The sequence below is a fragment of the Magnolia sinica genome, chromosome 8, assembly GCF_029962835.1.
Source record: "Magnolia sinica isolate HGM2019 chromosome 8, MsV1, whole genome shotgun sequence".
Taxonomy (NCBI): Eukaryota; Viridiplantae; Streptophyta; class Magnoliopsida; order Magnoliales; family Magnoliaceae; genus Magnolia; species Magnolia sinica.
In genome coordinates, this window is record NC_080580.1 from 34507439 (window position 1) to 34533536 (window position 26098).

Below are 26098 nucleotides of genomic sequence, written 5' to 3' on the forward strand. Positions count from 1 at the left end.
ATCGTTAGGCCTACCTTCAACTAGCATGAAAGAATATCATTTAGTCTATTATGATTCCACTTTCATTACAATTATGACCAGTACATCAAATAATGTCCATACTGGGTCTTATTGTGTTGAGGGTCAAATATTACATATCAGACCCAGTTATTGCCTAGATTTATGAACATGGTACCATTGAATGACCCATTTTAATCATGTTTGTGTTGCAAGGTGGAATTGCGAGCTGAGACTGGATCGGGATGCTAAACGCATGGATTTAACGTTCAGAATGCACCAAGGCAAGGGACGGACTCCAGGGGACCAAGATCGACAGATTTGCACGTCAGGGATCCAAGAAAATCAAGAAATTGAAGCTCAAGTGGCCTGAAAAGTGTCCAGAATGCAAGATCATAGGGTTCTCACCATCTGATCAGTTCGAAACTCCATACGTGGCCTGAGGACCATAACTCTAAGTGCAGAGGTTTATAAGTAGTATCCCATGAATATAGGGTCGATCCCACAGGGAGATAAATTGTGAGAAGGAAAAATCAAATGCAAAACAAACTAAGTAATAAAAACTAAACTGATGATTTGATTTTTGGATTTTTGAATGGATGTAATTCAATTGAATAAAAAAAACACCCAAGCTTCAAAGTTCCACACATAGATTAATGTTCCAAAATCATGATGACTTGGATAACACAACTAGGATCTGAGCACTATGGTCAGCCTAATCGGAAAATAAAACACTTTAAATATTTTAATAAATGATATAAAAGATTAGAAAATAATAGATTTGCACCATTGACATATATTCTCAAGCGCCAGTGATTTTAAGTATTCAATATCTATAGGATAATGAATATCAAAGAAATATAACAGGTTGAGAACATCTCCTAACTAGGAAATCTGATTAATCTAGGGTAAGCCTATCCATCAATGTAAATCTCATATGATGGAAACATATGGATCTTACAAGAGGATAAAAACAAAACCTAAATAATAGATAATATGCATACACCATTATTCTCATCATTAAAACAATCAATCATCATAATTTAAAGAAATATTAAACCCATGTGCTTCCCTTCTAGCTTGGGCTAAAGGGAACTTAGAAAAACATAATTAAATTGCAGAAATAAAAAGCAACAAGAAAGAAAAAAGAAAAATTGTAGATAAAAAAGATCTAAAAGGAAAGAAACAACTTATAAAGCTTTAATAAAACTAAAAACTTTTTAAAAAAACCCTAAATATTGCTCTTGAATGCTTCTAATGATGCTTTAGAATGCCCTAGGAGGCCCTATTTATAAGTAGGGAACTCCAAACTTCGTACAAAGTTGAAAACCCTAGAAAACGCCTCAAATATACATATTTTTCCAAAATAGACTTCTCGCTGCATAGTTCGTTTAAAACAGACTTCCTGCTGTGCAGTTTTCCAAAATAAACTTCACAGCTTCAAAATACACTTTTTTAGGACGATTTCAGGATTCTTCACTTCAAATCTTCGATTCTCTTCATTCCTCGCTTGGTTTTCTTGGATCTTTGGCATGTGAATTCTTCAATCTTGATCTCCTAAGATCCATCCATTGCCTTGGTGAATTTGAGCATCAAATTCTTACTTTTTAACACCTTTTTCAATCCAAGCTTTTAAATTCACCTTGCAACACATACATGAGTAAAATAGAATATTAAGATGATTTATGTTCATAAAACCAAGATATAAATGGCGAAAATTATGCAATATTTGAGTCTTAACACTAGCCCCAGCTTAACTCAACTCGAATCGAACCTAGCTTGGATCCTCGTGAAAGTGGCTGAACTAACAGATCAGCCCATAAAACCCTGATTTGGGGCCCACCCACTGTCCAGATACGCTTTAACTTCGGCCCCCACGGCTCAAATGAAATGGGGAACAAGATGGATGGTGTGGATTTCTCATGATCATCATACAGTGTACATAGTACACTTTTTGCACTAAACGTGCATGGCAACACAGGAATCAAACTCCGATTTTTCTGCCGCTGCGAACGCGAACAGAGAGTTGCGGCTGACATCTAGTGGACCACTACCTTCGATCACACGGTCAATCCGGACCGTCCAGTCACTCCAGAAGATCGAACCGACCGTACAAAAGGAGTTTTTTCAAACCCATGCACGTATATATGCGTAGGTCTCGGTTTAAATGCAGGACGGACGGCTGAATGAAAGCATCCATGGACCACACCGATTTGGATCCAAAAACAGTGATTCCCACCTGGTTTTTCAAGCAGAACACAGTGGACGAAGTGGATTTCCCAAAACAACATCTATGTGGGTCCCACCAACTTCGACAGCGAGCCAGCGTGCGCAGGCTCTGTTTTCGCGTCCGGTTGAGTCCGGGATTTGCAGGGGATAGTGGGCCACGGTCATCAATAATTTGAGTGATCCATACCGTCCAATGTGTCCATAGGGAGGCCAATACCCTAGCCAAGCTTTCAGAATTGATAGGAAGATCGATATCAGGCCGGAAATACGCTCCAAACACAAGTCGTTTTGCGTTTTTTCTACGCATACGAACTCAGCTGCGTAAACGGAGGAGAAACCAACTCCGACTCCCAGACGGATGGCAGCACACCTCTCCAGGGCCTGCCTACCTATAAGAAAAGGAAAGAAAGAAAGAAGGAGGGGGCCGAGACGTGAGAAAAGAGGGAAGAAACAAGAAGACAGGGGGCCTTGGCTGCTGCTGAGTCGTGGGAAGCAGCAAGTGGGGTCTCGGTTTTGGTTTTGTGCTTGGTGGGAGGATTGGAAGCAGCAGCTGGTTCTTTTTTTTGCTAGACGTGACTGGAGAGAGAGCAGTGGCTGGAGAGAGCAGCGGCTGGGTTTGGCAGGGACGAGAAGTGGTTTTTTTTCTCTTCTTCCTACTTTTACTTTTATTTTCCTTTTTATTTTTATTTCGTTGTTTATTCAAATTCATGTGTGGGTTAACCTCTTAGCTAGGGCTAAGAGGTGAAGCTGTAGCGAGATGGGAGATACTGTTTCATGCGTTTACCTTTAATTCATAAACTGAATGTGATTCTAGTTGATTATTCAAGGAATATTTTTCTTAGTCTTTAATGGTCTGTTGTGACTGAAATTACAATGGGTTTGCAATGGCTTTGAATATTTCTTTTTCCTTTTTATATTTATGAAGTCAGGAAGCCCTGTTGTTCATCATTGTCCCATGGGCATGGTAGGATGACAGTACCTTCCTGATCTTCATACATTGTTGATTGGTTGGTAATTAGTTTAATTCTATTGTTTACTTTATCCCCTGGGCATGGTTTGGTGATGGAATCCATTCTAATTCATATACCTTTCATCTCTTGAAAACCAGATCAAGTAAGTTCAGTTTGAATTCCATAATCCTTGATGCAGGCATAAGATCTCCCTGATCTCTACAAGTGGATCCTCTGAATCCCTAGTTTCCTTCCTCTGAATTTCTTAAAGTTTTAGATAATTATTCCACAATTATTTCTTAAATTCTATTTGGTTTAGATCACATCTTAGTCTAGTTCTAGTTCTACTTGGTTTCAGATAACGTACAGGTTTCAGTCCCTGTGGATTCGACCTCGGTCTTACCGAGTTTATTACTACATCACAACCCTATACTTGGGGAGTGAACAAGTTTTTGGCGCCGTTGCCGGGGATTGACGGTTACGATTCTCTGAAATTAATTAGTTTTAGAATTAGGTTAGGATTAGGATTTTACTAACTTTAGGCTAAAAGTTTTTATTTTATTTTATTCTTAGAAACTAACTTGTTTCCATATTTTGTAGGATCCTGACATAAGTCCATAAATTGGTAATCCCTTTCTAATTCCTTTACTTTTTCTATTTTTTGAATTAGGATTTGAGTTTTGAAAATTTTCTATTTTCTAGTATTTTTCTATTTTTAGGAACTAGTTTATTTTTAAAACTTTCATCTTTTGTTTTTAGAAACTAGGTTAATTATTGCCCTTTTTAGAAATTCTTTCTAATTTTAGAAACTAACTCATCTTTCATTTATTTTATTTTTAGGCTTCGATTTTCTATTTTAGAGACTTTCTAATTCTAGGTCTTCTTTTTAGAAACTAACTTAGCTTCTAGGTTTAGGGAACTTTCCTTTTTAGAAACTAACTTTCTATTGTTTTCTTTTACAGGATCTTAACATAGGAACTTCTCATTTGGTACCTTCTTTCTAACTTCTCCTCCTCTTACTTTCCATACTTCTGTAGGATTTTTTTTCTATTTTTCTTAGAATTAGACTCAGAGTTAGGGTTCTACTATGGAAGCGTGGGTACGTGCATATGCCGAGATGGATAAGAGATATTGGGGAATGCCTGAGGGTTGTGGAATTCAACGTATACCTCAAGATTTCTCTCCATCGAGAACAGACATTGAGAACCGACTAGAACGTTATGCTCCATCGGCTAATAGGTCTGTATACGATCATAATTATGGGAATGAGGATTATTATCAACCATCATGTTCTCCCATGTATGATCAGTATGACTATAACCAGTGGAACCATCAAAACTGGGAAGATGAACCAACAACATGTTGTAATGATTATTCTCTTGGATACCCTACCTTTGAGAACCAACCAGAAACGATCCAAGAGAATTCATTTCAGCATAACATGGAGTGTATTAGAAAAGCAATGGAAGCACTCAATTCGCGCCTCGATAGGATAGAGGAAGCTCGCTCATCCCAACTACAATCCAACCTAGAAATACAATGCGAGGAAAATGATCCTCACTCGCTTTTGAAGAAATCTGAAATTTGGAATGAGGAGTTGGATTCCATTAATGAGCATGTGGTTCAATTCCCCAATGAGTCGATCTCAATGACTGTTCAAAAGAATGGTGGAGATACATGGGTGTCTTTCGAATATAATGATGATGATATACTTCACTCACAGGATACACTAGATTTCAATGATGAGGGAGATGTTGGTTTATGTGAACCTCAACCCAATCTGGGAATAGAATGCGAGGAAAGTGAACTCACCCCAAATGTGCACTGCACTGAACTAGAATATGATGAGTATTGGGATGACGATCATGAATATACAGCCCAAAGTCCCCTAGAATCAATCTCAAGTTTGATCCAGGTCAATGATCAAGACATACACGAAGTGGTCGGTCATAATGAGCCACCCTCCTCACTTGACATGTCTGATTTTAAGGTGGAGGATGAGCCCCTTATAATCGACCCGTCCAACTCTTATGAAACATGTTTGGACCACTCCTCTGAATTAAATGATGATGTGATTCGGGAGAAGGACGAGTTGCTCGCTACGACCTTGGAAATTGAAACCACTAAGTTGAGGCCACCATCTGAGCTGTACACGGTTGACAATTCAACACCTCGATTGAGTAGTTTCAATGAACAAAGTGATCACATCGATGCTTCCCCTATTGATTTTCAATCTATCTGTGTAGGGCTGGAGCAAGAGAGCACACCTCCGTTTACCTTTAAAGACAATGGATTCCTTGGGCAGATCATCACAAGTTTTAATGTGGAAAATGAGTCACCCTCAGCTGAATGTCCCAACTCTTTTGATGATTGTTTGGCACACTTTGCAGATTCAAATGATCCCATGATAAGAGACATAGTGAATGCCTTGCAAGACAACATCTCGGTAGTCATCACTGACCGAGAGAACCCTTACTTTGAAGCCCCTTCTTCCACAGATCCTGAATGTTTACCATTAAGGGAGGAGGAGCTGAAAATTGAACCGAAGTCTGACACTTCGGAATGTGTTGAGACTACATTACTTCTTGTGAAGTTTTCTAAACTTTATCTACCTGGAGTTTCTGATTCACTATGGGATACTAACGTTGAAACTTCTTCTGTCACAGGTGAATCGTATATACTATGGATACCTCAAGCACTTCAACGGAAAATTTCTTATGAGGTACATAAGTTTCTATGGAAGGTCATGCTCCAAGGCGTCCAAGCCTATTGCAAAAAGGGCTTTTGGATGATCCTGTTGAGGAACTTACTGAGAAACTTATCAAGATACTGGCCGAAAGAGGAACCTTGCGGCTTGACTCAGTAGTTTTTCCTTGCTTTCTTAGGACTAGGGTAGTTGCTTTATTTGTCTGGCTGAAGACGGTAAACTTAGCGCTCCTGAGAGGCAACCCAGCTCTTCATTTCATTTTTATCATTAGTTAGTTCAATGTTTGTGGGTAACATTACTGCAAACCCTCACGAGACTACAACTCGTCCACTAGGGGCAACCCAGGGGTTTAAAGGCTTGTTGCATACGCTAAATGCAATCGAGAGCACCTACGAAAGTGGTATAGGTAAGATGTTATTTTTATTATTTTATTTCTGTTGGTTTTTCTTTTGTGCTGACCCGCTCTTACATAGATATCTTTGGAAAGCCTCTTGATTCTTTTCGTTCAGGTAATATCTTTCCATCACTCTTCCTATATTTCCGTTGTCTCATGTGCATTGCATGTTTATTTCTTTTACATTGAGGACAATGTAGATTTTTAGTTGGGGGTGGGAGATTAGGTTTTCTAATCAGTGTTTTCTTGGTCTTGAGCAAAAGTTGTGAAATTTTTATTTTATTTTTCAGGATTTCTGATGAATTCGAAGTGATTTTGACGGCCATCTAGGATACTTAGAATTTCAGGATGCGTGATGTTGGTACTTTATGACTCTTGGATTCAGTTATCTATTGAATTTCACAGCTAAGTTTGAATTATTAATCCATTATTAAAAGTTGTAAACATTGATTGAGTCATGGATTCACAGGTCACATCTCGCTTGCACATTAAGGTTTCAGTTCGATATTGAATTGTAACTTGGTGATCATTAAGCATGGAAGGAACCAACCTGGGGAATTGTCCATCTTGTTCAATACAAAGAATAAGAAAAAATTTAATAAAAGAAAGAGAAGAAAAAAACCGGATGCCTTTGGAGAGGGTTGGGCAAATAATCTTCACCATAGGTTTGCTCCCTTTAGGTGTAGATTTAATTCCCTATGAATGATATGTGAAAAAATTTGGGTGTACAGTCTTCATCATAGGTTTGCTCCCTTTAGGTGAGGATTTGATTCCCCTTCTTGGCATTACTTTTAATGGAAAAATTAAAAATTAAAAAGAATAAAAAGATAATGTGTGAGGCAAGTTTGAGTTATCGTGAATTCTTTTATTGGTTACCAATGATATCCTTAAATAGAGAGGTGAATCTTAATGTTGACAAGTCGAGATTAGACTATACATCCATGGAATTCAATATTTAGAATTTTTTTTTTTAAATTCCTGGAATAATACTTTGAACTTGATTATGAAGTTTACCGTGCGCCTGAGTCTAGGAGAAAGTAATACCTAACATTCATGAATCTTAGAATTCTCGTATCTGGATTATTCTGCAAAAATCACTCAAGTTTATAAAAATTGTTCTGTAATTCTCAACTTACTTTTCGCATATTTTGCTCGGGATTAGCAAAATGCTGGTTGGGGGTTGTGTTGAGGGTCAAATATTGCATATCAGACCCAGTTATTGCCTAGATTTATGAACATGGTACCATTGAATAACCCATTTTAATCATGTTTGTGTTGCAAGGTGAAATTGCGAGCTGAGACTGGATCGGGATGCTAAAAGTACGGATTTAACGTTCAGAATGCACCAAGGCAAGGGACGAACTCCAGGGGACCAAGATCGACAGATTTACACGCCAGGGATCCAAGAAAATTGAGAAATTGAAGCTCAAGTGGCCTGAAAAGTGTCCAGAATGCAAGATCACTGGGTTTCCATCATCTGTTTGGTTCGAAACTTTATACATGGCTCGACGACCAAAAACTAACCGTACACGTCAAATTTCAGCCATTGGATCCTCGTGAAAGTGGCTGAACTAACAGATCAGCCCATAAAACCCTGATTTGGGGCCCACCTGCTGTCCGGATACTCTTTAACTTCGGTCCCCACGGCTCAAATGAAATGGGGAACATGATAGATGGTGTGGATTTCTCATAATCATCATAAAGTGTACATAAGTTTCTATGGAAGGTCATGCTCCAAGGCGTCAAGCCTATTGCAAAAAGGGCTTTTGGATGATCCTGTTGAGGAACTTACTGAGAAACTTATCAAGATACTGGCCGAAAGAGGAACCTTGCGGCTTGACTCAGTAGTTTTTCCTTGCTTTCTTAGGACTAGGGTAGTTGCTTTATTTGTCTAGCTGAAAACGGTAAACTTAGCGCTCCTGAGAGGCAACCCAGCTCTTTATTTCATTTTTATCATTAGTTAGTTCAATGTTTGTGGGTAACATTACTGCAAACCCTCACGAGACTACAACTCGTCCACTAGGGGCAACCTAGGGGTTTAAAGGCTTGTTGCATACGCTAAATGCAATCGAGAGCACCTACGAAAGTGGTATAGGTAGGATGTTATTTTTATTATTTTATTTTACTTCTGTTGGTTTTTCTTTTGTGCTGACCCGCTCTTACGTAGATATCTTTGGAAAGCCTCTTGATTCTTTTCGTCCAGGTACTATCTTTCCATCACTCCTCCTATATTTCCGTTGTCTCATGTGCATTGCATGTTTATTTCTTTTACATTGAGGACAATGTAGATTTTTGGTTGGGGGTGGGAGATTAGGTTTCTTAATCAGTGTTTTCTTGGTCTGGAGCAAAAGTTGTGAAAAAATAAAATTTTTTTAGAATTTCTGATGAATTCGAAGTGATTTTGACGGCCATCTAGGGCACTTAGAATTTCAAGATGCGTGATGTTGGTACTTTATGACTCTTGGATTCAGTTATCTATTTGATTTCACAGTTAAATTGAATTGTTAATCCATTATTGAGACATGAATTCGCAGGACACATCTCGCGTGCATATTAAGGTTTCAGTTCGATATTGAAGGATTAACTTGGTAATCACTAAACATGAAAGGAACCAACTTGGAAAATTGAAAGGATTAGGCGAATGGTCTACACCATAGGTTTGCTCCCTATAGGTGTAGATTTAATTCCGCATGAATGATATGGAAAAAGTTGGGTGTACAGTCTTTACCTTAGGTTTGCTCCCTATAGGTGAGGATCTGATCCCTCTTCTTGGCGTTACTTCTAATGAAAAAATCAAAAAATTAAAAGAATAAAAAGATAATGTGTAAGCCAAGTTGAGTTATCACGAATTCTCTTAGTTGTTACCAATGATATCCTTGAATATCGAGGTGAATCTTAATGTTGACAAGTCGAGATTAGACTATACATTCATAGATCTCAATGGTTAGAATTTTTCTAATTAATGGAATAATACTTTGAACTTGATTATGAAGTTTACCGTGCGCTAGAGTCTAGGAGAAAGTAATATCCAACAGTCATGAATCTAAACAATTCTCGTATCTGGGTTTTTCAAAATATCACTCGGTTTTACAGGAATTGTTTCGTAATTCTCAACTTATTTTTCGCATACTTTGCTCGGGACTAGCAAAATGCTGGTTGGGAGTTGTGTTGAGGGTCAAATATTGCATATCAAACCCAGTTGTTGCATAGATTTAACGAATATGATACTGTTTGATGGCATGTTTTAATCGTATTTGTAATGCAGGACGCATTTACAAGCATGGATTGAAATAGAAGGCTAAAAATATGGATTTAACATTCAGGAATCACCATGACAAGGGCCAGATCCCAGGGGACCAAGATCAACGCCAGAGATCCAAGAAAACCGAGAAATTGAAGCTCAAGTGGCCTGAAAAGTATCCAGAATGCAAGATCATGGGGTTCCCACCATCCGATCAGTTTGAAACTCCATATATGGCCTGAAGACCACAAATTAACCGTACATGACGGATTTCAACTCTCAGATCCCTCTGGAAGTGGCACAACTGTCAGATCAGCCCATAAACAGTTGATTTTGGGCCCACTTGAGATCTGGATATGCTTCAAAATTTTCTCAACCCATTATATGAGGTGAAAAAGCTGATGGACGGAGCGGATTTCTCAAGAACATCTCTGTGGGGCCCCGCCTGTGATGAATGTGCATAATATCACGTGCACCAGCCATGCACCCGTGCACTCAAAGTCGGTCAGCAGGCGCTGATCGACTCAAACTCGAACTCTTCACTTACGCAATAGCGTAACGCTGTCCGGCTTGCGATTGGGTGCAGTGGGCCACCATCTTGATTCGGCGGTCCAATCTGAACCGTCCACCAAGTCCAGAGGGAAGGCGTGACCCACACCTAGGTGGAGGAATGTCAAAAGACACCGAAGATCGGTTTTCCAGCCGTTAAACGCAGGACGGACGTTAGTCTGAAGAACTCTATGGGGCACGTCGGATCCGATCCACAACGGACCACGTCCGACCGGATTTTCGAGGGGAAACTGATGGACGGTGTGGATTTCTCAAGCGACAAGGTAAGTGGGCCCCACCGAGAGTCCAGCGCATGACACGCGCAGGCCCTGTTTACCGCGCGGCCGAAACCCGAACGCTGCGGCATGTTTTGTATCAACAGAGAGGATCGGTCCGACGATCCGGACCATTCAAAATCATCCCAGATCCGGACTGACCAGAGCCAAGGAGCCCGAATGGCTCCGAACCTGCACTTGGAGACAAAAAGCCTCTCCAAACACGATCTGTTACGCTGTCTTTCTTGCTAAAGATGCAGCGGATGTTGCAGCTGCGTAAGAGTTCCGCAACCTATTCCCTTTGGGACTCCACAGAGCTGCTGGATGGGAGCTTTCCATCTTTAAAAAGGAAGAAAAGAGAGGGAGCAAAGGGGAGCTACGGTTTGGACGGAGGAAAAGGAAAAAGGGAGTCGGTTTTGAGGTTGGAGCGTGGAGGCTGAGGATCATCAAACGGAGGTCGGCTGGAGGCAGACACGTGAAGGAGATTCTTTGGGGAAGAAAGCTTGGGTTGCTGGGATCGTGAGCTGAGCTTGGTGAGAGGGAGCTCAGTTGAGGCACGGCTGGAACGTGAGCTCGATTCTTGGCAGGGGTTGGCTTTGAAGGAAGGAAGAAAAGGAAGAAACGTGAGGTGGAAGCCGTGGGAGGTAACAGGACGGCTGGGTTTTCTCTCTCTTCCCTTCTTGTTCTTTTCTTTTCCTTTTTATTTTTATTTTGTTGTTTAATCAGCCCATCCATGTGTGGCTAATCCTCTTAGCTGGGGCTAAGAGGTGAAGCCTGTAGCGAGATGGGAGACACTATCTCATGCGTTTAATTTGAATTTCTGAACTGAACTTGGTTTTAAGTTGATTATTAAAAGAATACTTTCTCAGTCTTTAATGGTCTATTGTGACTGAAATTACAATGGGTTTGCAATGGCTTTGAATATCTCTTTTTCTCTTTTGATGTTTATGACGTCAGGAGGCCCTGTTGTTCATCATTGTCCCATGGGCATGGTAGGATGACAGTACCCTTCCTGATCCTCATACATTGTTGATTGGTTGGTAATTAGTTTAATCCTGTTGTTTGCTTTGTCTCCTGGGCATGGTTAAATGATGGAATCCATCCTAATTCATATACCTTTCATCTCTTGAAAACCAAATCAAGTAAGTTCAGTTTGAATTCCATAATCTTTGATGCAGGCATAAGATCTCCCTGATCTCTACAAGTGGATCCTCTGAATCCCTAGTTTCCTTCCTCTGAATTCCTTAAAGTTTTAGATAATTATTCCACAATTGTTTCTTAAAAATCTCTTTGGTTAGATCACATCTTAGTCTAGTTCTAGTTCTACTTGGTTTCAGATAACATACAGGTATCAGTCCCTGTGGATTCGACCTCGGTCTTACAGAGTTTATTACTACATCACAACCCTATACTTGGGGAGTGAACACGGACCACTCCTCAAAGAAATACAATAAAGAGAAAGAAAGAAAAACTTTGTTGTTATAATTTAGATCAAGAGAATATAAGCTGAATGAGAATGAGAAAAGGAGGTAGTCTGGAGAATCACTTACCCAAGGGAGTGGGGAATCATTCACCCAATAAGGAATAGCTTGGGATTCACTCACCCAGGGTGTTAGAGAATCACTCACCTAAGGAATTATTCAACTCACAAATACAAATCTTGTAGAAAATAACTCAAAAATTGAATGCCTTTCCATTACAAAATAGATCCTTTTATAGATCAATTATCGCTACCCCTCATAAATACATTAATAACAATCTTCTGTTTTTAATGTATTACTACATATTTTCAAAACAAAGGAACAACTTCAAAATAATGCCAAATACATTCCTAATTCATACTTCAATTTCAAACTCTTCCCTTTTTCTATGCATGCAACATAGTGCCATGCATCATGAATGCACTTGGGCTAAAATAATGGGCTGAATACCAAGGTTGGGCTTGATTGATGGATTAGGCTTTCCCATTGAATTTTGGACATTGTTAGACCACTTGATTTTCTGCACAAACTTTGTATTGAAGCAAGTTGATTTTTTATTTTTTTTTTAAACATATGCATGTGCCTTTTCTTGCTTCCTTACCAGTAGTATTCCATTATCCAATTTAAATAGGCATGGCCTATGGTTCCCATGGACTTTTCATGGGCTAGTTGCTAGGGGGTTTGGCTCATTATTCTCATCATTCTAATATCCTTAATTGGTTTAGGTTGTTGATACACCTTTTTAATAGCCTATGGTTTTCATAACAATATGAACTTTTGAAACCAATTGTGACTGCTCCAAATCCTTTAAACTTATCTCGTCTTTCCCCTGTTCTGTATTTTTATGGCAGTCCTTCAATGATAGTGGTAACTTTGCGATTATAAAACTAACTTGAAAAAAATCATGGATGTTAGCTCTTTCTATTACTAGATTAGTTGCAATTATTTGCATCTCATGTACTCAATCTGATATCGATTTGTCATTTGGCATCTTAAAATTGAAATACTAAATATGTTTTGTTGTCTGCATCTTTGAGTCTTTATTTCTCCACAAGCACATCCAAAATCTCAAATTTTTTATAGAAGAACAATGGATCTATTATAAATTCCAATACTCTTGTTGGCATTGTATTGGACATTTGAAAAAGAACAATGATTCACATTCATTAAGGAAAATATATCTTAATCCATAACGGGACTCGTTGGATGACTAGTACTACCGCCAAGTGGAAATAGTTCAACTATTAAACTGCTTCCGCTAGATTGTGATGGCATTTTGAAAGGGGTTTTATAAAATGTTTCAGTGATTAAACATCTTAGGAACCCAATAATCTTCTTATTCTAATAAGATGATATCTTTATCATATTACATACATCATACAATCTTCCTTTACCTAAAACCAGGACTATAAGGAAAAGAAAGGTAGCTTCCTTTGCACAATCCATCAGTACAAGAACTCCTACCCAGTCTGCAGGTGGTGTTGCCTGTTTGATTGGAGTGGTCGAAAGGCCAATGGATCTAAAGGAGCAGAGGCTGCTGTTGTATTGAGTCTGCTGTGGATTTGATGGCTGCAACATCATCCGGCCATTGCTTTCCCTACTACCAGATTTTGATGCAGTGGAGCCTGGATCAAAGTGCCTTTGGTTGGATGTTGTTTTCAGAGTCTATTGTGGATCCAAGTTGATTGTATTGTAATTTTTTGTTGATTCTGACCTGTGGAATTATATGATAGGCAAGGCCCGTTTGTTTTTTGTTGAGCCCACCTTAATGACCGTACATCATCCCAATCGATCAACAGGTCACAGGTGATGTGCTTCCACCTTTATGTGGAAAAAAAAAAAAAACTCCTCACTCAAAATTAAATATATCTAAAGCTTGTTAAGAAAAGAAATAAACTTATTTTATTTGGAAATCTTTTTCAACGTCTTCACATAATTGTTGTGACCGAAGTCGTTTGTCTCAGTGAATTCTGACCCCAAGATACAAGTCCTTCATTGCATGCATTTCCATGACAACATCTTTCATCTCCATTTGATCTCTAGGAGATTCCTCAAAACACAACACAACAATTCTGATCATTGAATTCAAGCAGTCATGTATTCATTTCTTGTGTTGATATGATTTCCGCTGCCTTCAGTAACTTTCGCTTCTTCCAAGAGAAATGGATCTACAATCTCCATTACTTGTTCAGGCAAGTCCAACTTAGCAAAATGATGAAGGCTAAGATTATCTTTAAACATGTCATCAATTGCCCTATTATCACCAGTACTAGAAGGATCCCATAGCTATAAACATCTTCACCTGTCTGTCAGGGAGGTCCTCAATCAAGACAGTCCCCACATTCCAAGGCCTATCGCTGCTCTCTTGCCAGAGGACGTCTTGGATCATTTTACCGCCGGAGGTTTCTGTACTTCGCCTGGGCGGGACGAGCGTTTCTAGCCCCACGACCGCTCGGGCAACTTCACGGTTAAATCTACCTGGGCTCTTTGCGGAGCTAGATACAATAGTCTGCAGTGATCCAACAAAATCTGGAACCCCTTTCTCCCCCTGAAGATTTAAATGTTTGTTTGGAGTTTGACCCAAGGCACGATCCCGACGGATGCCAGAATTCAAGGGTGTGGTGTCAGTCTTGCGTCTAAATGTTGCTGCTGTGACCTCCATCATTCTCCTTACGGCCCGTTTCCGGAGACCATCAACCACCTCTTCATCAATGTGTTCCTTTTTGACCGGGTGTGGTCGTTTTTCAATGGTATCTTCAATTTCCTCCTTCCACACCAGGATTCGGTCTGCGAGAGACTTTCTTCTTGGTGGAATGTTCTGCCCACTGGTAAGAGTCCTTCCCGTATTCAATGTGCAATCCCCTGCCTCATTCTTTGGGAGCTTTGGAACATTAGAAATGCGGCTCGCTTTGACAATGTCCACCCGACAGTGGATAGAATCGTCAACCGCATCTTTTGGTGGCTTGGAAGAATTAGCTACCAATGCCCTGGAGCCAAAACCTTTTCTAGAGCTGACCTCTCCTCTCTTCATCGTCTCAACATTCAGCATTGCACCCCTGCCCAGAGATCTTTTCAGGTGGTAAAGTGGTCCAGACCACAAGTGGGTTAGATAAAAGTCAATATTGATGGAGCCGTGTTGGGGAATCCAGGTGATTTTGGAGGTGTTGGGATTGGCAGGGATTCCTCCGGCTCCTTTCTCTTTGCTTTCTCCCATGGGTATGGTGTCGGGACTAACAATAGAGCGGAGCTCAGGGCCCTTTTCGATGCAATGCATATTTGTATTAACCAGGGTTATAATCGAATTTTCCTGGAATCTGATTCGAAATTCGTGGTCGATGCGTTCTTAGGAAAATCCTCCCCATCTTGGAAATGGAGATACTGGTAGACCCGGATCAATCATTTGAACGTAAGGGGCAATTTTGTAATTTTCCTTGTTCCGAGGGAAGGTAACGGCCCTGCCGATGGGCTTGCCAAGGCTGCAGCATCGTCCCAACAAAACTCTGCCTACCTCGCTTTCTCTGAGCTCCTAAGAGTAGTTAAAGGGCTATACAGATTAGATGCGATGGGAATAGGATCCTTAAGAGAAATCTAAGTGCGGAGCTCTTTTCTGTGGTGTGTTGTACAGGGTAGGTATTGTTCTCCTGGCTCCTTTTTGTCCCCAGGAGTCCCTTGTGTTCTGTATATTTTGTGCTTAATATTAAAAATTAAAAATTAAAAAAAAATAATTTGGCTTCTTCCAAGAGAAATGGATCTACAATCTCCATAATTACTTGTTTAGGCAAGGCCAACTTAGCAAAATGATGAAGGCTAAGATTATCTTTAAACATGTCATCAATTGCCCTATTATCACCAGTAGAAGAATTCAATAGCTATAAACTTCTCCTTGTATGGATGATTTACAGCCCATTGCTTACTCAGTAATTTATATCTCTCACAAGAATGTAGGCAACCACTTATATACAAATAAAAATAGAGGTTGAATCCATTTAAACAAGTAATCAGCATTTCTGTTTTTCCTAAAGTTAGGAATTTCTAACATCAATCCATGTGCTATGAACTTTGACCGGATAGTGGGTACCCATTTCCCAATCTTATTATTAATGTTATTTTTAATTACTTGAGTAACTATTGGAATCTTACTCTCAGTGTAGCTATAGGAATATACTCTCACTTATGTCTAGGAATGTGCTATGGCTTTGGATTTTGGATTGTCTTATTTAAACATTTGCAATACTCATTCTAATTAGAAAAAAAAAAAAAGGACTATTAGAGGATTTATCAGTGGTCCACATTCAACTTGCACGAGTGGCCTGCCTGATCACCAGAAAGATCAGGAAAATGCAATATACCAGCTAGAGCCCACTTAGAGAACATACCTCCGTCGTATGTGGAGTGCATGAACGTGTGCCATTCAACAAGTTGGACCCACTATTAAAATAGCAGACGAAGACAACAAGAAGTTCAATTAATTAATTGGGCCACAAGTATGAGAAAATTTGGAAACTTAGAAGCTATATGTGTGGCTAATGTTTGATATTCAAGGTATCATATAGCTGATGAATGTACATGGGTTTACTAATTCAACATGGAAGGAAGATGTTAGCCCTGTGCTTGTTTGAAATGGGTCTCAGCAGACGGATGGCTCTGTTTTTATGAATGTGTATCACAATACCATAATCTAATATTGTTGTACATGTGCTACCAAGAGAATCCATCCATTCATATGATAATCCATACATCTCTGGCAAGATAAATTTTATCTTTATTGTAACTTTTACAACTCAAACTTCCAACTCGACTTGTTCCGATCCTGAAGAAACCAACTCTCTTTGCTGTTCTTTTTTCTTTTTTCTTTTTTCTTTTTTTCTTTTTACCTTTTTTCAGGCAAGCACAGCAAAAAGATCCAGCCTCACCTATCATATGAACTGCATACAGAATCCCTAGGCCAATCTTTTGACAAATGCATGGAGCTACCAAAATCAATCCATACATCTCTGGCTAGATAAACTTAATGTTTTATGTAACTTTTACAACTTAAACTTCCAAATCAACTGATTCCAATCGTGACGAAATGAATAGCAGGCTCCTATTGCCACATATTGAGCTGTATGTTTTTGTTTTTGTTTGGGGGCGCAAGGTTAAAAAAGAAAAAAGAAAACATGATACAAATAATCAGGGCTATCAATGGGCGGGGCTCTGGCCTACCAAAATCTAAAATTTGAAACAACTTGACTTGAAACAGTTCAAATTTTAGGCCAATGCCAACCAGGCCCAGCTCATTGAAAGGCCTACTAAGCATCTCATACCTGCATTGTCCATAGTGAGAAAGCCCTAAATCTCACGCAGGAGCTCACCCCAACTATGGAACAAACGATTAGGCTTGCCCGCAAGTATTCATAAACCATCTGTCACTGAATTTCCTTATCTAAAACTGTCGGATTTCCTAAAATTTATAACAATTTTCAAATGGGAAATATCCCCCACCTGATACCAAATCTTCCATGGGGCTGGTGCAAGGGGATTAGAAATGGCATTAAAAAAATGGAATCTGATAACACAATAACATTCCTTAGCCCCAGGTCAATGCAATACTAATTAATGCTGTCAAAGGCTACATGTGTTTCAACCACATTATTAGTGACCCTGTCATAGAAGTTATGAAAGGCAAAGATAACTTAATCCATGTGATCGCTAAAGATTCTACCCCCTCCATCCTCATCAGGATTCCCATAGGAGGATCCATTAACATTTTGTTTTATCCATCCCTATTCCGGCTTAGCACATTTTTATTCCGGCCTATCCCGTCCCTGTTGGTATTCACAGTTTTAATTGTACCATCCATTACATCAGAGATTACTATGGTTTGATAATTCTAACCATCTTGTTAGTTGTACATCAACATACATTTGAAAACATAGCAATGATTCACATTAGTCAGGTGAAAGAATTACTTACATCAATTAGATGAACCATTGGCTCATACAAGTTCATTCATTTTTTTTCTTTCATTTTTTTATTCAATATCAATACAAATACACTCTTAACCTAAGTCTAAATAATATATCTAGAGCTTGTTTAGGGAAGGATTCAACAAACTCATTTCATTTGGAAATTTTTTTTCCTTTGATTTTTTTTTTTTTTTTTGCCAAATCCATGGTAGAATTCATTGGACGAATACCTCATCAAACTTATATCAAGTTGGTAGTCCAAATGCTAGACTAATTTCTTAACATTGTAAAGTTTTATTAAATTCATGATACAATCTCCCTTTGCCTAGCATAAGATTTTTTATTTTTATTTTTTAAAAAAAACATCCTCTCATATATTCAATATCAATACAAATACACTCTTAACCTAAGTCTAAATAATATATCTAGAGCTTGTTTAGGGAAGGATTCAGCAAACTCATTTCATTTGGAAATCTTTCTCAAAACAACTACTAACAATAACTTAGTAATGCCTGAGGTAAGACAAACCTTCATCTAATATTTGCGACCTAATTAACTTGTTTGTCTTGGTGAATCATGACCCCGAGTACAAGTCCTTGATTGTGTGCATTTCAGCAACAACATCTCTCATTTGCATTCGTTTTCTTGGATATTTTGCAGAGCACAACAAACCGATTTTGACCATTGAAATCAAGCAGTCATGCATTCTATTTCTTGTATTGATTTGATTTTCATTGCCTTGAATAACTTCAGCTTCTTCTAAGATTAGTTGTGGATCAATAATCTCCATCACTCCTTCCGCAAAAGCTAGCTTAGCAAAATGATGAAGGCTTAGATTGTCCTTAAACATGTCATCCGTTGGCCCCTTTCCAGTGATCATCTCCAGTAGAAGGATTCCATAGCTATAAACATCTCCTTGTGTAGATGCTTTTCCACCCATCGCATACTCTACAATTTATACAACTTATGTTAGAATCTAAGTGACCATGGCTCACTGGTAGATAGAGTGCGTTTCAACACTGAGGTCATGGGTTTGAATGTACATGTGGTGTGTGTGAAAAAAGAAGAAGAAGAAGAAGACCATTTTAGATACAAATAATATCAAAGGTTAGAATTTTGAGAGAGAGAGAGAGAGAGAGAGAGAGAGAGAGAGAGAGAGAGAGAGAGAGAGAGAGAGAGAGAGAGAGAGAGAGAGAGAGAGAGAGAGAGAGAGAGAGAGAGAGGAGGAGGAGGAGGAGGAGGAGGAGGAAATATTCTTTTTAAACAAGTAATTTGCCATTTTTTCCTTTGATTTTTCTCTTTTAACGACTACCTAAATCACAAAATAGTCTGATTTTTGAGCATTAAGGCTAATAATAATGATGAGAATAACAACAACAATGATGATGATGATGATAATGATAGGAAATATATGAAATTATTACCTGGAGCGATGTACCTAATAGATCCCCCCATCCCAGCTGAGCTAGTTCGGGCAACCTCAGATAAGAACCTGGCTAGCCTAAAATCACCCACGCTAGCAATCATGTCATCATCAAGAAGAATGTTGGTCGGCTTTATATCTCGATGAGTGATTGAAGTTTGGCAATGATTATGTAGATAATCCAGTGCAGAAGCCACATCTGTAGCAATGTTTAGCCTTTGGGCAAACTTCAAGTTCCTTCTCGGCTGGTCATGGCCCTCCCTGTGCAACCATTTCTCTAGACTTCCATTGGACATGTACTCGTAAACCAGAGCTTTAAAATCATTGCCCTTAAAATCAATGTTCCAGCAAAATGTTAAGATCTTAACAAGATTCCGATGCCTAATGTTTCTCAAGGCATTGCATTCGGCCATGAAGCTCCGCAGAGCTCCTTGTTGTTGAAGGTTGAAGACTTTCACTGCTACCATAATCCCAACACGATCTAGAATCCCTTTATATACGGCGCCAAAACTTCCAGTTCCGATCAAATTGGCAGGAGAGAACTCATCTGTTGCTCTAAAGAGTTCCGCATACGATACGATCACAAAAGGATCCTCCATGGATAGCACAGCAAAAGGTTTCCTTCTTGACTTTCTTACCCGATAAAGAATGGTAAAGAAACATGATAATGAAATAAGACACAGGACAACACCAGTTACTGAGAATTTGACTTTTGAAGTAAGAGAGTTCCCCCGTTTCTTGGAAGCTTGGCTGGAGCATGGAGGCAATTGTAATTCATGAATACCCCCACAAAGCTTACTATTTCCGAGCACTGAAACTCGACTGGCATTTCCAAAGACCCCTTGTTTTGGTAATTCACCCTCGAAATTATTGAAGGATAGATTTAGATACTCTAGATCAAACTTCTCCAGATATCTTGGAATCTTCCCAGATAAGTTGTTGCGTGAAAGACCCAGGTATCGAAGACCTTTTAAACTACTGAATGTTGGTGGAATTGATCCTTGAAAGAAGTTCCCATCCAACCCAAGATACTCTAGGCTGAGACAATTGCCCAGCCAGCTTGGAATTTCGCCTGACAACTTGTTATTAAAAACAGCAAATATTCCAAGAGCTTACAAGTAACCGACTTCATGTGGCAGATAACCAGTAAAAAAATTGTTATCAACGTAAATGCCAATCAAAGAGGGAATGCTGAGAAGTTGTTTGGGTAAGGTACTGCTGAAGTTATTATAGCTGAGGTATATGAAGTTCAGGTCTATGCAATTACCAAGAGTTGAAGGTATTCTCCCCGATAGTTTGTTTTCTTGTAAACTGAGTCGGTACAATCTGGTGATGTTGCCCAAAGGAGGAGGAATTTTCCCTGATAATCCATTTGAATCCAAGTAAAGTACCTCCAACTTGTTAAGCTTCCCAACACCATTGGGAATGACACTTGTTAAAAAATTACCCCCCATATCCAATGCTGTTAAGCCGACAAGATTCTGAATTCCAGATGGGATGCTTCCGAATATCCTGTTACTGCTAAAGGATAGCCATGTCGGTTGGGTCGAAAGATTAGCTATGGAGTCCGGCAACATGCCGCTGAGACGATTATAGGCTAACTCGAGCATTTGTAAGCTACTGCAATTGGTCAAAGAATCGAGAAAACTCAAGTCACGATCTTTCCCAATTCCAAGTTCATTGCCCCACAAAGCTAATTGGAAGAGACCCTTGAGGCTTCCAAAATTCATGGGCACAGATCCGCTAAAACTATTGTTATCAAGGTCAATAACTAAAAGTCTGGAAGCATTGGATAAGGAAACTGGTATGGGTCCTGTGAATTGGTTTCCTAGGGTATAGAGTCCTTGGAGATTAGGAAGAGTGAGGCCTAAGTTAGGTGGAAGATTTCCATGCAATCTGTTCAATTGCACGTCAAACATGACAATAGAGGAGATATTGTAGAGCCGAGGCGGAATCGTACCTGACAGTTTATTTACACCTATGCTAAGATTCTTTAAACTAACCAACTGACAAAGGTCATCTGGGATGTTGCCCTCCAGACTATTTTCTCTCAGACGAAGATACCAGAGAGATGAAAGGTTTCCAAGTGAAGGTGGGATGCTTCCTGCAAGACTGTTGCGACCAAGGTTCAAGTAGGTGAACTTCGATAGAGAACCAAGCTCAGTCGGAATCCTCCCTGTGAGCTGATTCCCGTAAAGATTAAGAACTTGGAGTTTGAAACAGTGGTTCAGATTTGCTGGAATTTCTCCAGTGAATATGTTGATGCTCAGAACGAGATACCTCAAGCGGAACAACCGGACAATCTCTTCAGGAATCGGCCCATAGAAGCTGTTGGCTGAGAGATCGATTCTCCTGAGGAAGGTGAGGTTCCCTATGAAGGGAGATAAGGAACCCACCAAATTTTGGCCAGTGAGGTTCAAGGCAGTGACCCTTTGAGGATGCCGGGGACCAGCGCATTTGACTCCTTGCCAGTGGCAGAAGTGGAGAGTATGGTTCCAGGAGCTCAAGGAATGGAGAGGATCGTCGGTTATTAGATGTTTGAATTTGAGCAAAGCAAGGAGATCAGTTTCGTTGGAGAAGTGAGCGGTGGATCCAAAGAAACATGGAAGGTGAATGGAAGAGAGAAGGAGAAATGACCAAATTGCCCATAAGCTCATGCGTGGGAGCTCCATTATGGAGTTTGTGAATGCCGGAGAGGCACAGTGAGGAGACATATATCCAATGGATTCTCCCATATATACAGAAAAGGGCGACTTCTCGTCCGTTGATGATTTTTTTTTTTTTTTTTTTAAAGATTAAAAGATTACCTGCCATTTAAATATTTAGATGCAATGTGTAAAGCTAAAAATTCTGACCGAACATAACTTTCAAAGGGCAATCTCAAAATCCAGAATACATCCAAAATGCACTGATAAAAAAAAAATAAAAAATCAAAGCATAAATCTCAAAAAAGTACCTCTTAAAACTGAAGTTTACTGAGTCTAATCTCCTTCTTCGATGACCTTGGTTCACTAAGTCTAATCTCCTTCTTCGATGACCTTGGTTCATAATCCCTTGAGCCCTTCAGGTGGGACCTCTACTACAGTGACCAACGAATAAAGCTCCTCCTTAGCATCTTCCTCTTCATTCCTCTTGCGAGCAACGCGCACGCGGACACGTCTAGGCACACCCCGGATACCCCTGTTCCATATGTGCTTGTTTAGCTTCACGTCAACCCTAACATCGGTTGTCCCCATCGCCTTTTGTGCAAATTTCCGTATCTCTTTTATGGCTTTGGGAGCCATCTTCTTGAATGTGCATCGATGGAGACGCCTGTGGAGATTGATAGTGTATTCTCTTGTCACTAACTCCTCCTTTCTCCCTTTGGCCGTCTTCTCCACCATCTTAGCAGCTATTCCCTCTACCGCTCTCTCAAAATCCTAGTTCCCGAAGTTATGCAGACCTGCCACCAAACCTTTCAACTAAAGCAATGGTACTGTTAATTAAGAAAAAGGACAAATTTATCTTTCTTTAGTAGTCCTTTGAATGCCTGTAAAGTCTTTAAGTTGTAAGTGGATTAAAGATAATATAATTACAAAGGCTACTCAGATGTATATATTTGCCTGGAAAAGCTTTACAAGCTATAAACATATTACAGCTTTTCGACCATGTTACATATTTCACATAAAGTTTTTACCGCTAAAAATGCATTATACATGTTAGAAAATAATGATTAATATACACTCATAATACGTATATGATTACATCTAATTTATCCATCATGTACTTGCCTTAATGCTCTCCTATAGCTCTAAAAAACAATTCATCCATTATTAAATGGACACTACAAGAGAAGAATAGGATGTTCATTATTAAAAACTTTTAGATTGCATGTGGGGCCCACCATAATGGGTGAAAGACATCCAATTCATTTAGTGTTTGTATACTTTAATGATTTCTTAGGGCCCTAAAAAAAATAAAATCAAATCCTTATATGATTTGCAGATTTTGGAAGGTTCACCGTCCAAGCTCCATTGTATGAATATCAACTTTATTCATGGTAAACGCTTTACCAGCTAGTCAAACACATAATCTATTCGGTTTACATTATCACATAAAAGCCATATATAATAACATGTAAACTGATTACAACTTAAAAATAAGTCCAGGATAGAACCAATGCCCTATACCCTTTTGTTTGAAAAGTATGGCCCATCTCCACCCTATGGGTTTATTCTTTTAAGAATAATCCACTAAACTCCATCAATCCTGAGATAATATGGTATAGTCAATGAAGCAATTGATGCCATCTAAAATGTTTTCCTTGCTTTGGATGGTAAAATGATCCAAATATAGAACCTGCACCGCTCAAAAGGGTAGGAAGATACAAAGAATTTCTGAATCACCATCAGCTGCTATGGAATCTGCACCACTCAAAAGGTCAATCCAACATATCAATATTACATCAACGATCACACCAATACAGAGCATGAACCATGAATAAGCCCTAAACATTTTAAAATTTTCAAGCAATCCATGACTTGCCACACAACAAAAGCACTATTTACAATGGCAAAATTAGCCTTGCGGTCACTCATCAGATTCAATTCAACAATTAGTTTAAATGACGAGCAACAAGCAGCAAGAAAAATATTCAACAAATTCATTTCATTAGTTTCTTTCAAACTTTCATGGATTGTATGGTTAGATAGCCACATTAATATTTCAAGCACATGTATGGATTGAAAGTAAATTAGGGAAATATAAGGGAAAGCAGAAAATGCACTGGAATGATCCTGACATAATTAGCAGGAGGTTGGTGCAGATATTACTGGGATTGTATGATTAAAATTTCCTGATAATAGAGTATTACAGATGGCGCACATGTATGGATCCAAAATCTTCTTCTAACGAGGGTCCCATTGGAGAAATTTTTTCTCATTTGAATGTTGACTATTGGCTAGTCTTGTGTTTTCTGATTGCTCCCGTCTTCATCCGATGTGGAAAGAAGGAAAGAAGGACAAGTCTACTGAGAAAAGCCATGCACAAGTCTACTGAGAAAAGCGATGTGGACAAAACAATGCCGTGTATCCTCTGTCACGGTGAAAAGTTCAAGAGAAAGAATGGATTCCCTGTCTCCACCCCATGAATTTAATCTTTTGAGGACCAATCCGTTCAACACTCGGAATCCTAAGATGATATGATATGGTGTAGCCCATCGAACCTGAGCATGCTTAAAGCTATCCCTTCACATAACACGTTGAATGAAGATGTATGGGATTAGCTCATGTCTATGATTTTTATTCTTAAAATCCGTTAAATTGAATATCTACACCATCAGATCTGCTCAGACATCTTAAAATATTCCGGCAATGATAGGAGGAACTTCTAGATCCACCGATTACTTTTACCTCCGCGTGACTTTGAAGGTCAATCGGACAGTTCCATACGACAATAAGGGAAAAGGTTGGCTGGTGATCATGCCACCATGGTGCTGTGAGCCCCACCATAATGTATATGTTTTATATCCACACGTGCCATCTATTTTGGCACCTCATTTTAGAGTATGTTCTCAAAAAATAAGCAGATTCAAACCTCAAGTGGACCACACTACAGGAAACAGTGGGGATAATGACACACTCAACTGAAACCTTCCTGGGGCTACTGTGATGCTTATTTGCCATCCGACCTTTTGATTAGGTTGCACAGACCTAGACGAAGGGAAAACAAAAATATCAACTTGATCGGAAACTTGTATGGCCCCCAAGAAATTTTTACTGGTGGAACATTTAATCAGCAATGTTTCCTCTGGTGTGGTTGAATTAAGCTTTGGTTTTGCTTCATTTTACAGCTTACAATCTAAAATGAGCTGAAAATATAGATGGATGGTATGGATACAACAATACATCACAGTAGGCCCAATAGAGCCAAGGGCAGTAGGCAATCTGCTTCCAACGAGGATCACACCAATACAATGATAAGCCAGGGAGCATCATACCATGCACCATAAGATCCATTGCAGCACCAAAATTAACCTATAGATCACTCATCACTGCACCAAAGTTTCTATCCAACTAGTGGTATATAATTTTTTTTCACACACTGCCACATGAGCACTTGAAAACTAGTGGTATGCGAATTTTTTTCACACTCCCTCACATGAGCACTTGAACCTATGATGTCAGTGTTAAAATGCAACAAGTATACAACTAAGCCATACATCGAAACCCACAATCCCACTACTAATCCGAATAGCTGACAATAAATGACACTGAACAAGCTAGAGTTGATCCAAAAAATGAATCATATCCAAAGATTAAATGGACCACACCATAAATAAGGGGAATGTATTGGCTACTTCCCCTGCCACCAGCCAATGGCCGGTGGTCGGTGCTTTGTGGACCCCACCATGATGTATGTGTTTCATCCATGCTATCCATCTATTTTTCTAGATCATTTTATGGTATGAGACAGAAAATAAGGTATATTCCAATCTCAAGTGGAACACATTATAGGAAAGTGTTGAATGAACATCGACCATTAAAAACTTTTTGGGGCTATAAAAGTTTTGGATCAAGCTGATCTTTGTCTTGTCGCTTAAATATTTTTATGCGGGTCTAAAATGAACTTAAAAAACGGATGGGTGGCGTGGATATATGCAAACATTCTTCAACGTAGGCCCCAGGGAAAGGATAATACCCACAATGTGTAACAGCTAATCCGCTCCACTGAAATTTTAGATAGTCCACTTATCCCATCCGTTCCATAGATGAACGCCTTAGCATATGGAAGAATATCTGGTTCGACAATACTGTGTGTAGAGCATGAGAGCGGATTGGCCAGTGACCCTGCCACTAGCCAATGGTCGGTGCTCTATAGGCCCCACCATGATGTATGTGTTTCATCCATGCTCTCCATCTCTTTT

At 39.3% G+C, this 26098-nt stretch overlaps 2 protein-coding genes across 2 annotated transcripts; both read right to left on the reverse strand.

Moving 5' to 3' along the window:
- Window positions 1-18345: 18345 nt before the first annotated feature.
- Window positions 18346-21929, reverse strand: LOC131254220 (probable LRR receptor-like serine/threonine-protein kinase At3g47570). The gene is made up of 3 exons (XM_058255218.1): window positions 20462-21929; window positions 19196-20266; window positions 18346-18719 (listed from the first exon to the last, which is right to left on the reverse strand). Exons 1-3 carry the CDS (start codon window positions 21927-21929, stop codon window positions 18346-18348), a joined length of 2913 nt encoding a protein of 970 aa, XP_058111201.1.
- A 101-nt stretch (window positions 21930-22030) lies between these two features.
- LOC131253225 (large ribosomal subunit protein eL31-like) lies at window positions 22031-22618 on the reverse strand. The gene is made up of 2 exons (XM_058254136.1): window positions 22233-22618; window positions 22031-22196 (listed from the first exon to the last, which is right to left on the reverse strand). The coding sequence occupies exon 1, from the start codon at window positions 22575-22577 to the stop codon at window positions 22239-22241; it is 339 nt and encodes a 112-aa protein (XP_058110119.1). The 5' UTR covers window positions 22578-22618; the 3' UTR covers window positions 22031-22196; window positions 22233-22238.
- Window positions 22619-26098: the final 3480 nt, after the last annotated feature.